This window comes from Aplysia californica, unplaced genomic scaffold (assembly GCF_000002075.1).
Source record: "Aplysia californica isolate F4 #8 unplaced genomic scaffold, AplCal3.0 scaffold00034, whole genome shotgun sequence".
In the NCBI taxonomy this organism is placed as follows: Eukaryota; Metazoa; Mollusca; class Gastropoda; order Aplysiida; family Aplysiidae; genus Aplysia; species Aplysia californica.
The window spans coordinates 977,556-992,273 of NW_004797304.1; the positions used below are offsets into that span (position 1 = coordinate 977,556).

Sequence of the window (14,718 nt, forward strand, 5' to 3'; positions counted from 1 at the left end):
CTTCAACAGCACAAAGTCTGCTTCGACTATCAAGGCACCCCGAAAATAGCGGGTCACAAGAGTGTGACCAACATACAAAAGAAGCAGAGGTGTAGTGACGATAGTAAGGATTAATAAAGAAAGAGCAGCAGTTCCCTGTTGTAGTTCAGGCACAGTTATGAGCATGACATTGTTGGATCAGTCCATTTACAATTCTACTGTGCACTAGAACGAGAAACGTCCCCCCTTTGGGAATGGCCTGAAGACACTTCAGTCAGTGGCACCGCCGCGGGGGGTATCATTCATGCTTTGTGGAGCCTTTCTTCACATTCCAAACTGGTGTGTGTAATCTTATTCAATTGTGATGCATTGCAAGTATCGTAAACTCTTACTGAAACTAGAAAAAAAAAAAATTAGAATAGAAAAGATACAAGAAGATTCTGTTATAATTGGGATCCAGTGATAAATTAAAGGGCAATAATAAAGTAGGCCTAATTTATGAGTTGGGTGTTCTGTTTAATTCTTTTTGTTATCTCCCAAGATGATTTTGTTCAGCATGACCTCAACCGCATCGGAGAAATGAGAGGCATTGTAGGCCATGATAATCTAAACTAGGCTCGCTTATCACACGATGCGTTCTGCTTGTCTGCGCATGCCGTTACCTTCCCACTCTCATTCGCTCCGGCCTTCATTGTTGGCACACGTGGGCACTCCCATTCTTTATTTCGCAAGATCACCAAGTTTCTCAACTGGCGAGGTTTTACATATGTGCACACAGGATCAATATTCCGCTATATAACCGATTTATGTGTTTGTCTGATTGCTCTATAACAGTATTTTATTTACAAAGACAAGCAAAAAAAACGGGGTTTTAGAATAGTGTCTTTATAACAGACTTTTCATTATTTCAGGACTCATCATAAGTGGACTCCACTGTATTACAAATCAGTATCATCATAAGGATTGCACTTTCAAAGACAGATCCTGAATGAATATGTAGAAGCCAACTTATCCCTAATATTTTTCACCACACATGAGAAAGCTGAAGATGTTTAAAGAAACCAAAGAAGTATTTTCTTTCAGTAAGAGTTTTACAGCACTTGCAATGCAATTAGGTCCAATAAGTGCTGAAGATTAGAAGTGTAACAAGCGAGTAACATTAACAAACACCAGAAAGGAGAGATGATGATGATAGATGTTTGATAAGAAAGAAGGAGTGAACTACACCTGAGCACCCGCCTCCCATCCACTCAAAAAGTATCACAGAATCAGTTATATATATATAAAAGTATGGCAGTATGTAAAACTGACTTAAGAAAAAATAATATATATCAGCAACGACATAATATAATGCTTCATTCTTCTTTATTGACACATGTACATCCTGAAACACAATTCAATCAAAAATCTTTAATTCATGGCATGAGGAGCGTGAGAGACAATGACTCTGCATACATGCCATTCAAGTCAAAAGTCCAAGGCTTTCTACCTACCAGTCCTCATCCTCACAACACAGTACATATTGCAGACCAGCATTCACCTAAACTAGGGGTCCTGAGTTCTGAAGTCAGAGTAGTACAAGAAATTTGAGTAGAAGAAGCCTACTTCGGACATACACAGACAAAGAGAATCTGATGCTTCATTAGCCAGAGAAGGATAGACTCACAGTTGTGAAAGTATACGCCGTATTTTTAACTCGCCACAGCAGCATCCTGATTGATCCAGTGTTAAACTACATTAAACGACAGACCAGCATGCACAAATAGAAATTGGCCGGACGAGGGAATCTTTTCCTTATGTGCAAATTTTGATATATTCGTGCTTCTAGTTTTTAAATGCGGGAAGTATAAGAAAACAATTTGGGACCTGAAAATCTGTTCCTTATGTGCGTGCTAGGCTAGTCCTCACATAGTTTCACTTAAGATTTCAAGACACCCACCCTCCATTTTCAACATTGGCATATGCCACACAAATTACTGCTAACCCTCATAACTCAAATGTTTCACACTGAGTCCCCAAGACAATCTTAATCTTAATCAAGTCTTTAAGAACAAGACAATGCTGTAAACTCCCCGATGCTGAACTTAATACTTCAGAAATATATTTCATAAGAAAAGAAAAGAAAACAATTCTTGCAGCATAACCTAGAAGTAGAAGTCAGTCATACATTTTGATTCCATCGAAAACTACAGTTCCTTGCTTTCTCTCAAGTATTCCATTTCACTTAAAACAACAGCATAATATAAACAACTAAATACAATAACAACCTCTGAGTACAAAAATAGTTATCATAGATGATAGAGGCTGTCCCATTTATTCAGAACACAGCAGCATGGGAGCCACATAAACCTCAGAGGAAAATTTCTGATTTCAAACTGCTTCCAAAATGATAAGGCAGTATCGCTGCTGTCACAAGAGAAATGAGCTACTCCATTTTACACTGCTATACAGAGTGAGAAAAAAACAGTGAAGAAATTACTCAGTTTTTTTTTCTGGCAACAGCAATGATATATCACATTGCCGAAAAAAAACAACAAAAAAACCCCACAAAACTTTAAACACATACACATGAAACAAACAGTTTGGAACAACCATGATTTAAAAAACCTTACGCATCTGTTCCATATGTTGTATACCTTTGTTCAGCCAAAGGATTATCAGGCTATTTCCATCAGCAGGATAAACACAGGGCACAGCATTATTGAAAATCGCCATAACCTCAGCTGGAATCATTCTCCTCTAACTGTAAATGTGCAAATCATACTGAGGTAGAACTTTCACTTCTCATTTAATTTGAGTCATCATGGAAGAAAAACCCCTCCTTCTCCTTATGTAAAACTGAACTACAGTATAACATGGATAGCTTGAATATGTCGTGACCGGTCTTGATAGCTAGGGGGGATATCTTACAAAAATAAAGAAGAAGAAAAAAGGGACCACAGGCACAGGTCGACGGATGCATGATTTCGAGTCTTCTGTGTTCGACCTATCCATGTTAAACTCTATCCAGAAATGGAGAGGAAAACAAAAATAAAAAAGAACTCTTAGTTAGATAATAGATGACAAACTTGATTTAGGCAGAACTACTTTTCAGACTTTCATAACAAATGACAAAGAAACTAGCAAAAAATCCATCACACTGAAAGATTCAGCAATCATAGCGTTAGTTGACAAGATTTGATAGCACAGCAATTTGAGTGCAATCAGAACACACGTAAAAAATGAAGGAATAACGCAGTAGACAAAAAGCCGATCTTCTCAAGAGACCCGGCAAATGGAATCATTGTCAGCACCATGGAGCATAAAGAGACACAGCGTGTTCTTATACAGTAGTCAGCACAATGACCCAGCTATGTCCCAACTTCCTGAGCACCGAAATGACACTCACGATTATCACATCCAGATAGTCATCCTTGATGATACTGTATCGGCTTATCTCTTCATCGCAATCACAAACAATATTTTTGGCCTAAAGCAAAAAAAAAAAAAAAAGAAAAAAGTTGTCTCTATCAATTGATTAAATGTTATTATAATAGAATTTGGCATAAACTGCCCAACCTCTACTTTAGTTATAATAGTTAGGTTGAAACTGCCCATCTCCACCTCCTCCGCGAGGTCGCTGCTGACCTTGAGTCATTCTGGGCTGGATACCTCTTGGGCTGGGCCATCGGTTTGTGGGGTTAAACCGAGGGGAGCCTCCCTGCCCAGAGTTTCCCGGTGTGGGGATGAGTCCTGCCCCCTGGGAGCGGGCGGCAAAGTTGAAGGCCTGCACCATCCCAGCCAAGGCCCGCGGCATGTTGTTGGGCATGTTGTTGGGCATATTGTTGGGCATATTGTTGGGCATGTTGTTAGGCATGTTGTTGGGCATATTGTTGGGCATATTGTTGGGCATGTTGTTGGGCATATTGTTGGGCATGTTAGCTCCCATGTTGCTGTGAGGCGTCATCAGGAGAGCTCCCTGGGCGTTGCTGGCGCCTTTGTTGAAGTTCATGTTCTGAGCATTGTTTCCGCCCCCTCCTCCTCCCCCACCACCACCACCCAAGTTATGATTGTCCCTGCCCGCCATCTGCTGAGGGCTGTTCGCATTGGGAAACATTCCCGAAGAAGAGATGTTGGACTGGCCAAAGTTCTGCTGGGAGGGATTCTGCATTTTGGGACGAGTCTGGGTGAAAGAGGCGCTCCCGCCCTGAGAAGGATTTACATACGGCAGAGGCCGATACTGACCTTCGTCCTGGATGGGGACTGTGATGAGGTTGACGTTAGTCCGTGCTTGCGGGTTCTGCAGGCCTGGCCCAGCATTGCCCTGAGAGCTGTTGAAGTTGTCCACATTTTTGCTGCCCCCTGAGAGGGGAGAAAGCTGTTGGTGGCCGCCGGAACCCGGAAGCAGCTGAGACGTTGGCGACGGGATCCGCTGGTTGTTCATTTGCTGCATCATTCCCGGCGATATCCTGCCCTGATTGTACAGCGGCATATTACCGTGGCCCTGATGCATAGCATTCTGGCCTGAGGACATTGGACTGTGTCCATGCGACATGGGTCCATGGCCAGTTTGCATGTCCCTACGACTCTGCGGAAGGTTATGTCCACCTGAGCCGTCCAGCCCCTGAAGGCCACCGTGCCGCTGTTGCATGCCGTGTCCCCCCTGCGGAACGTTATGTCCTTGCGGCATGCCATGTCCCCCTTGCGGCATATTGAGTCCCTGTTGCATGCCGTGTCCCCGAGGCATATTGTGTCCTTGCTGCATGTTATGGCCCTGAGGCATATTATGCCCTTGTTGCATGCCATGCCCCGGCATGTTATGTGCTTGCTGCATGTTCTGCCCTTGTTGGACGTTATGCGCCTGAGGCATATTGCGTCCAGGCTGCATCTCTAGCCCTTGCTGCATGGAGCCGTGTCCTTGGTGCATGATGCCCCCCTGCCCCATCTGCATAGCTCCTCCATGGCCTGGCTGCATGTGAGGGGAGGCCAGACCCATGCCCTGCTGGTGCTGCTGATGGTGTTGCATCTGCTGCTGCTGCAGCTCCAGCTGTTGTTGTTGAAGCTGATGCTTATGCTGATGCTGCTGTGAAAGTGGCACCATGTCCAATGGGCGGTAGATGCTGGGCTCCGAACCACCTTGAACACCGGGGCTGCCAAACGGCAACATGGAGGGAGCCATGGAGCCCGGGCTTGGGGCGGGCGGCACCAGGGGAGAGCCCCCGTGGCCTGCCGAGGAGGAGGAGCCTGCCACAGAGGAAGCCACCTGTCGCAAATCTCCCAGACCCGGGATAAGGGGTGGGGCCGGGCTAAGCTGTTGTCCGACCGGCCCGCTGTGGGAGGAGGAGGAGGAGAGATTCAGCCCGCCACCCGCCGAGTGACCTCCCGGCACTTGCAGTGGTGGGGCCAGGTGAGGTGGCAGACCTAATGAGTTCACAGACAGTGCAGGGTTCCCAACGGGTTGTTGGGTCGCCTGCTGCTGCGCGGCCTGCTGTTGGGTGAGAGGCAGCTGGAGGGAGGCCTGCGAGGTCATCGTGGCTGGCTGGGAGGAGGACTTGCTCTCCGGCTTCGGCATATGACGATGGGCAATGTGTGACTGCAGATCCCTCTGCGAGAGATACGTCCTCCGACATCCTTTCGTGTTGTGTTTCGGAGCGCCGTGGGTGCACACAAAAACAGTTCCAAGAGCAGACTTCTCTACTTTCTGTACTCTAGCACCACATCTGGAACAGGAAAAAAAAAAAACCCTCATAAAAATCCAAAATTAAGCAAGAGTGAAAGTTAAAGATGCTCACCCATTTGCACTTCAGAAAATGAATTTGTTTGACACTTAAACACTGAAATGAGGACACAAAATTGAAGGCACAGCAAAATGTAAGTATCATATATCCTTTTCAAATTTGAAAATAGCTGAGGTATTCAAACAACGTTATCCAAATATTTGGGACCCCCCAAAAACATAGGAACTGGTCAAGTTTAAGCAATGCATGGAGTATGTAACACAGAAGTCAATCAATAATACAACACAAAACAAACATGCATAAAATAACAAAAGCCATAACACCCTCTTTCCCACACTTCCTTACTTTGTTGGTTTCTCTTTCCTGCATTATCTAAATCTTCATATTAACTTTTATTCATCTTCCTCTTGCTACCTGAGTACACTTGTGATTATTATAAGCAAAATTTCACTCCATAGTATCACTACTATCATTCACAACGCAAACACAAGATGAACCAACCGTTTGCATGTCTTCTCACACTTCCGGGCACAGTCAAAGCAGAAGATGTGCTTACATGGCAGCTGGGGAAAAAACCCAGCGAGAAAAGAGCTTTAAACAGGTTGTGTGACCAGCAGGTGCGACTTATACAGCTCTTTTCAATTTTTTGGGGGGGTAGAGGTTTTATGGCGCCCGCAACTGCATAAGGTCATATGAGCGCCAAGGGGTGGATCTCAACAGAGAAGTCCTTACAGGGAATCAGACTTAGACTGCTCACCTCTCTAGCTTCAACAGCACAAAGTCTGCTTCGACTATCAAGGCAAACCGGAAATAGCGGGTCATCAGAGTGTGACAAACAAACAAAAGAAGTCGAGTTATAATGACGATAGTAAGGATTAGGAAAGAAAAAGCAGCAGTTTCCTGTTGTAGTTCAGGCACAGTTATGAGCATGACATCGTTGGATCAGCCCATTTACAATTCTACTGTGCATTAGAACGAGAAATGTCCCCCCTTTGGGAATGGCCTAAAGACACTTCAGTCAGTGGCACCACCCCGGGGGGTGTTATACAGCTCTACTAGGTAACATTAGCAAAGGCTATTTCAGCAACCAGAAAGGAGTCAGGCCAAAGACATCTTTTAGTTTAGTTTTAGTAGAGATTTTACGATGCTTGCAACTGCATAAGGTCATATGAGCGCCAGAAGATTACAGGTGCTACAAGGGAGTAACAAACACAAAAAAAGGAGGGGAAATAAAGACGATAGACGTTGATAGGAAAGAAGAAGCAAATCACACCAGAGCAACCGCCAACCACCCACAAAGACATCTTTAACAAAATTATAAATAAACAATTTTCTTAATTCAGAGAAGCAAAAGGAGTAGACCACAGAAACCAGCATCTTAAGTAAATAGGAATAAAACGGTAGATACAGATTGGAGAAAGATCAAGTGCACAGATAAAAATGATATTAAAATAGCAAAGATGAACCAAACACAACACCCTCTAGAGTACATAAACAGTTCATAAGCAAACTCCTACACAGATTAAGAAAAGCAAATCTCAGGCCATTATCACAAAATACATCATTTCAAAAGATTTGATTAGTTTTACGCCCTCTTACTCCAATTTCAAAAGTAAAACTCTGGGCTCCTTATCTAGAGAGTACACATTCCATCCACAAAATAAAAATATTACTTTGAATTAAGAACTGAACTTCTTCGAGTTGGTGAAGTCTGACACCAGTTACGCAGCCATACACGTTGCCACTCGAAGTAAAAGTCATAACATAAATAGGCAAAACGTCCATATGAGCCTTCCTTTTCTACTTAGCTCCCTTTTCTCTTAATGATCATAATATAAAAAGTTGTTATCCGTAAAAATACCAGCTTTTTGGCTTTCGCAAACTGGGAACACTATTAATAAGAACGTTATTTTAAAAAATAAGTACTGACCATACGTCCATAGACTAGAATGGGAAGTTCACACAGTTCACACAGGTGAATGACTTTGTCATAAATCTTTTCTCCAAGTAAATCAACCTGAAAATACAAAGCAACAATGCAAAATAAAACACAAATTAATGTACTGTATTACTGTTAAAAGTTAAGCTGACCATTCTTACAGCTATCAAATTAAAATTTTTAATCTAAAAAAAGCTGAATGGCCTTCTTACCAACTTAAAATTAAGGTAAAAATAACTGACTAGCAAAAAGCAAAGCTGTGGTACACAATTAAATGAGAAGAGCAACAAACAGATGAAACTGGAACCTTTAAGTGGGCTGGCATCCCAATTCAACTTTCAGTGATTTTTAAATCTATAACATATTTACTACTAAAAAAAATCAACTTCGCAGTTTCAAGTAACAACATTTCATCCCACAATTTAAACGAAAAGTTACGAGATAGTAGTGTCAGTTTTTCCCTTGTGTGATGAAGATGAGCCCACAAAAAGAAAAAAATACCTTGTGGTCCCAGCGCAGAGGTTGATTCTGATGCAGTGGAGCCAAGTTGTATGCTGCCTTCAAAGTGGGATTCTCCACAACTTCCTCCTCTGAAGAAAAAAATCATACTTTTCTTTTAAACCTGGCCAGCTTCGAATAACATAACCTGTACAGGTGGTCAGAACTGAATACCATGAGCCGTAATGCCAGTAAGACTAAACTAATAAAAGTTACGTCGAGGGGACGGATTTCATTGGAATCAAATCCAAATTCACATTTCATATTTGCACTGAGTATGATCCAAGCATAATGAAAGACAAACGTAGAATCAGATTATAAATATATATTTGTGCAGTATAACTATATCACAGTAATCACACTTAACTGAAAATAAGAAACGAAAATAGAATTTCATTCCTGTCATCACACTTTAGAAGCAACATTTAACTTTGAGAGAGAGGAAAAAAACCCAACCCCAGTCACTATGATCGAGAAGAGAAGTGGTAAAAAGTTTTAACTCTTAAAATAATGATCATAAAGCTTCCTTTGTTCCCAAAGCATCACTATCAAGACCAGGACAGTAGCCATGCATGGCCTCTTTCATTAATATCTATACCGTAAGCATGTTTTTACCTGCAAATTCTGTGTCCAGCTCCAACATAGTGGGAGGGGGGCGGGGGGAATTGACACAAAAATTTCCTCAAAGCTGGGAGGGAAAAAAGATAAAAAACAAACAAACAAGTTCAATAAACAATTAACATTATCATTGTATCCTTTTAGATTCAGAAAGGGCAAAACATCTAAACAAAATGTAGGCCTATTTCTTCACACAGCAGAAGTTAGTATATCTCTGGAAATGTGAGTGTATTTTTCACTTAAATTTTGCCTTTGTGAGTTTTCATGTAACACACTGGACATCTAGTATAATACCATGCACTTGACCTCTACTTAATATTAACCCAAGTGAATTTTTTTGGCAAAAATGGCTGAAGAACACAGTAGAGAGCTCATCACTTCCTAAAGACCACATCTAAATGTTTCTCCATGAGGCAAAATTAAAATGTTAGACAGTACAGACTTGTATAAAGCCAATGGCTGTTGTTATTCTCACCCTGGGTGGTAAAATTGAATAGTATCTCTATTTTACTCTAACCCGGTCTGAGAATACAATGGATTTTATTCTCACCTGGATGTTGACAGCAGATAGTAAACCTAACCTAAATACAGTAAAACCTGTGTAAGACGGCCACCCATTGTCAAGGAGAAAAGTGGCCGTATAAGGCAGGTGGCCGTCTTAGGCAGGACTGATCAAGATGAAGAAAACAAACCATTCCCATCTGTGGTCCCAATCGAAAGTAGCTCCATTGTTGTTGTTGATGTTGTGGATGTTGGTGGTGGTGGTGGTGGTTTGTATTTTGTTTGTAATTTTTATTTTGATGCTGATTTTGCACAAGGGTAACAATAAAACGAAACGTATCAGACGAGGAAAACCGAGTGCCATGTTAAAACAAACTCATGGGTCGCCACCACTCGGAGAACGAGCGACAAGTTCATGTTGACGTCCTTTGTTACACACTGGGTAAACAGTGACCACTCATCTCACTTACGATTTGTGTATGAGTTCTGGGCCGGGCTTATGGGTCATGATGAGGGATCACATGCTTACCTCACAAGCAGCTGAAAATTGGTAGCTATCGGTCAACAGTGGGATCGAGGCCTACACAACATGACCAGTTGGAAGGACTACCTAACAACAACGACAGGTGATTGAATTATGACGGCTCGCCCACAACGCCAGGGGCCAATGCACAATTTATGACAAAACGTAATGGAGTCATTAAGATGGCCGTCTAAGACAGGTGTTATTGCTTAGTATGATAGGGGTTGTGTATTAAAATATGGTGGCCGCGGCCACGTTGGACAGGTGCCCGTTTTACACAGTTAAATTATATAGAAAAAACGCAAGGGGGGGGGGGGGGGGGAATGGAAAGTGGCCGTTTGTACAGGTGGCCGTCTTATGTAAAAAGATGAAGGAAATTTGGAGTAATGATTACCTTACACGATACCCATAACCATTTGACTGAGAGGCAGACGAATTCGGTTGTTCAATTTCAATACCAAAGTTGTCGAAGCCCACAAAACCTGGCCTAATCAGTTGGAATTGCAAAATGGCCTGGTTTTGCGGGCTTCGACAACTTTGGCGACTATCACATAGTAGTGCTGTTATTCCTTCATTTTCAACCAAAATTACGGCAAAATATTTGAGAGGATGATTTTGCTGAAACCAAAGAAGAGGAAATTTCAGATGAAGATGCCTACGTGATTTCTGTTGAATGTCTTTTGAACCAGTGTAAGCTTTGCACAAGGCTTTGAGGCTCTGATAGAGATTGTGTTGGAAGACTGAAAAAGGTTTGGGATAGGTCTACTGCTTGGGGTGAAACATTTTTTTTTCAAGGACTTTTTTTGTGAGTCTAGATCTAAACAGATGATCTGTGTTGAATCACAACATCCTATAATTTCTGTGATAGACTCTCAAAACCTAAACGAAATAAAAAGGGCGGAAACGAAAAACCCAGGTGAGAATAATATGTGGAGTAGGCCTATTCTCACCCCTAAAAACCAATAATACTACTCCATTACACTGTATTATGCAGGCTACAGAGACAAATAGACATAATCTCAAATTTGAGAATAAATTGGGCATGCATCAAATTAAGTACACTGCTTACAATTCAGGGGATTACTATAATCTGGTTTTGGACCCAACGATAACTATGGAGTGTGGGTTTCGGCTTCACCAACGATTACATCTGGTTCTAAACGAACTTTTTGACATACATGTAGATGTTTGATGTGTGTTGAGCAAAAGACCAATAAATTATGCTTTATGGTTAAATTATATAAAATAGGGAGGGGGGGGGGGGGGCTAAAAAAAAAACCTTGTTTTTTAAGGTCACGGGGGGCAAGCCCCTCTAAAACCCCTGTTAAAAACGTGTGAAAGATTTTACTGCTCATTTGATTTTGTACTGTAAAATAGCAGTGCATCTCTCGTTTTCTTTTGGATAAAACATCAATACCCAGTATTTAAGTCAGTATCGATATCCAGTACTCTTGGGGCCAAAACCGGAGAATGCCAGACTTAAATTTAATATACGCATAGAGCCTACTTTTTATACACACACAGAGTAGAGTCTAAATTTACTGCACACTGTAGGGCTACTGTAGTAGTGTAGAGTTAACCCTAGAAGCGTGCAGGTCCTAAGGGCGTGAGCAGGGCTACCTGGGAAGCGGCCAGGCCCTATAGACCAAGATTTTCTAGATCTAGATACCTAGGCGGCAATTTTGTAGTTTCGTTAGTTAAAGACCAAAGCTGAACGCCAGAGACCCTGAATTGCCAGGTAATCATTGAGGGGAAAATCAAAATTTAAACAAAGAATGGCCCTTTTTCGGCAGTTCCCACCCCTAATTATTATTTGCCGGTCTGGGCCCTAAGAGTCAAGAGTAGGTTCAGGGGTGCAGGGCTATATAATTTGATGTTTTGCAGTTAGGTTGCATTCCTGTTCTTTGTGTTGCCTATTTGGACATCAAGACTTCCAGATTTCTTCTCTGGAAGTAAACAAATACGTGGTGGACTTTAACGAACGGAACTAGAATCAAGGCTACCGACCCGAGATTCTTCATTGAGAGAGACAACTGGGGAAAATCATGAATTCCTAAGGTTGTCGAGACAGGCAAAAGTAAATCTAGATCTAGTCCTAATCCACTGGTCCAGTATTCTTCAATCTTACCAGGTTAAGTAGATCTAGGGCTGGATTGAACTTTGGTGGACCCACCGTGTTTATATTATTAATACGCACTAGGCAAACAACGGACTGTACAGTCATGGGTCCTAATCGACCGCTACGCGAACTAGTTCCTGGCGACGCGAGGTGGAGGGAGTGAGGGCTGCGAGACTGCCCCCGAAGAACCAACGCGAGGCGGAGTGAGTGAGGGCTGAGAGACTTCCTCGAGGAACCGACGCGAGGCGGAGTGAGTGAGGGCTGCCAGAATACCAAGAGAGAGAGAGAGAGAGAGAGAGAGAGAGAGAAGGGGGACGAGACAAAATTGTAAACTGACCTGCATTATCATCACTCTTGAAAATCATCCGAATCGTTGAAAAGATCAAAGTCCGGGATATCAAATCCTCGGATGAGGACGTTTACCGCAGGAACAGGTGCAGGGTTCTCACTATTAACATTAACTGATCCCAGCCGCTGTTTCTTTTGAGGGGGAGGCAGTGGAGCGAGACCAGAAGGAGCGGATGGACCAGCGCCAGCAGGTTCCCGATTTTCCTGATTATCAGCAGGTTCTCGACTTTCTTGATTAGACCTGCATGTAGGCTTGTTTTTGCTCCTTAGAGCCAAGATGGCCTTCTTCCTTTGAGTAGAGTAGTCCAACAGCTTTAAGAAATTCTAAGAAAGGCTGCTGCTTTCCGAATTTTCTTTTTTTTTTAAATTCGGCAAGGTAGCCGCTTATTAAACTCCTGGCAAAACTCTTTTTGCTTTTTTTTATGCAGTGCCACGTTGTTTCGATGTGGTTGGTGTGTGCACCAGTTTCGGGGTCCTTGAAATTCTTACTGTGATTTACAGTTTGGTGTTGGTACCCCAACGTTGCGATAGTGGAGTATCCCTTCCAGCAGTCAGAAATTACAACCGACCCTCTCCTAATATATTTCTCAATTAAGGGAATCAACGTTGCTGCTGATCGGTCCTCCACCACCACAAAAAAACAATTTTCCTTATTGTCTCTTTCAATCCCCCCAAAAACCCACACTCCATCTACATGTTTCCCCCTGTGATATATTTTCTTTTCCCAAATTTACTTTCATCTATCTCTACTACCACACCTTCCCCTCCAATCTGACTGTACCTATCACTGTCTAAAATATCCACACATACATCCCTACAAAAGTTGAACCAGTCTACTACAGTCTTTTCACTAACCCCACTGTTTATTGGAATAGTCGGCTGCCCAAAAATAAATAATTTTCACTATTGTCTCTAAAGTTAAATGTGATTTTGAGAAATTTAAGCTCCCAGTCCGGATAATTTTTTCCTGCACTGTCTGTTCTGGCACCTCCAAATTTCCTTATCCACAGAAACCGAACTGTCCTTTAAAGATGAAAAATATGCACCACAACTACACGTTGTGTCCGAAAAATCAAATAAAAGTTGTCTGCTTCTCAACCACTCCTTCAGTCCATCGGAATGTAAAATCTCCGCTAAACGGAATAAGCCAAAATAGTCATGATAGGAAGCCATGGTTCGACATCATGCCTCATCAACAAACAACAGAGACTAACTAAAATGAGCGGGACAATGCAGAGATACCCAGATGACTTATCAGTTCAAACAATACAAATTAGCGCGCGTAATTGCCCATTGTTGCGTAATGTCTTGGAGGCTGGCTTACGTTTGGTGGACCGCACCTCCAGCACTTTGACTACGTCGACAGCGATGGGGGCGGGGGGGCCTGCCCCCCTAGTCACAATGATAATTAAGAAAACACTTGGAGGATGGCTTACGTTTGGTGGACCGCACCTTCAGCAGTTTGGTTACGAAAACTTATAGTATTCGACAGCGGAGGGTGGATGGGAGGTGGGGGGGGGTTTCAGGGGGGCCTGCCCCCCTGGCCACAATGATCATTGAGAAAACACACATAATGCAAATCAATAATAAACAGAAAACAAAAGGGGACCATGAACATTTTAAATAGTTGGTTCTGCCCAAGAACTTTAGTGGACCCACATTGCCAGCCAAGGCTAGGCATTAGATACCATGATAAATGCGCTGGTGAAGTTTACCGGACCAGTGAAGAGAGGGGGAGACATGGTGGAGGTGGTGCCATGCCGTGACTAGATTGACCAATCAACGCTTGGGTCTAGCCACTCGCGCCAACTCACGGGCTTTGCGGTGGAAAAATCCGGTAGAAACTTTCAGTTGACTAAATGAGCCCGAAGTGAGAGGATGCAGGCAAGAGAGGGAGAGGAGAGAGAGCGCGCCGTGGCGGCCTACGGCCGCAAGGCCGCGCTGCGGCCAAGGAAGAACAGTGGACCAGCGCATGGCATCACACGACGCCCAAAAGTAGTTCCGGCCCCCCTCAATGGTGGGTCCACCAAAGTTCAATCTTACCTAGGTCTAGATCTTGTACCGAAGAATTAGGCCTTTAAGGTTTTAAGACTCAGAATAAGATCACTTCTTGTAGCTTCTATCTACTTCTGCTACGGCTGGCCAATTTATTAATATTGTTATTGAATAGGATAGGACCATTTACACATTCCTCACTCTCACCGAAACAACTGAAACTAAACAAATTAAGAAACAGGGCTTTGGCAAAAAATGTAAGCACAAAAGTTTGACTGCACTCACTTTTTTCTCAACCGAAAGTAAATTTGATTTTTAAGTTCATTCGGCATTGATTCTCATCACTCGAGCGTCTGTCCAGCACAAGAAGCAATTCTATGAGGAATGAGGAGTTATCGATAAACCGGAAACTGTTTTACTCGAATTATAAAATCTTTTTAAAATGTGTACCAAACGAATTAGGTCCCGAATGAACCATAAA

General features: G+C 42.8%; 1 protein-coding gene across 2 annotated transcripts; it reads right to left on the bottom strand.

Annotated features, from left to right (window-relative positions):
- Positions 1-1,327: 1,327 nt before the first annotated feature.
- LOC101854232 (protein pygopus) lies at positions 1,328-14,637 on the bottom strand. 2 transcript variants are annotated; one of them, XM_005091675.3, is made up of 6 exons: positions 14,523-14,637; positions 8,749-8,821; positions 8,137-8,225; positions 7,627-7,713; positions 6,198-6,259; positions 1,328-5,678 (listed from the first exon to the last, which is right to left on the bottom strand). In XM_005091675.3, the coding sequence occupies exons 2-6, from the start codon at positions 8,774-8,776 to the stop codon at positions 3,545-3,547; spliced, it is 2,400 nt and encodes a 799-aa protein (XP_005091732.1). In that variant the 5' UTR covers positions 8,777-8,821; positions 14,523-14,637; the 3' UTR covers positions 1,328-3,544. The 2 variants fall into 2 exon arrangements, with proteins under 2 accessions (XP_005091732.1, XP_035829729.1); XM_035973836.1 differs by lacking the exons at positions 6,198-6,259; positions 8,137-8,225; positions 8,749-8,821; positions 14,523-14,637 and having other exon boundaries at positions 7,627-7,705.
- Positions 14,638-14,718: the final 81 nt, after the last annotated feature.

Bases quoted from the DNA above. Each gene is read 5' to 3' on its own strand.
- LOC101854232 (XM_005091675.3), bottom strand. From the start codon at position 8,776: ATGTTGGAGCTGGACACAGAATTTGCAG. The intron at 7,714-8,136 runs GTATTTTTTTCT...TTGTATTTTCAG, and splicing joins CTCTGCGCTGGGACCACAAG to GTTGATTTACTTGGAGAAAA. The intron at 6,260-7,626 runs GTCAGTACTTAT...TTTTTTCCCCAG, and splicing joins TTCTAGTCTATGGACGTATG to CTGCCATGTAAGCACATCTT.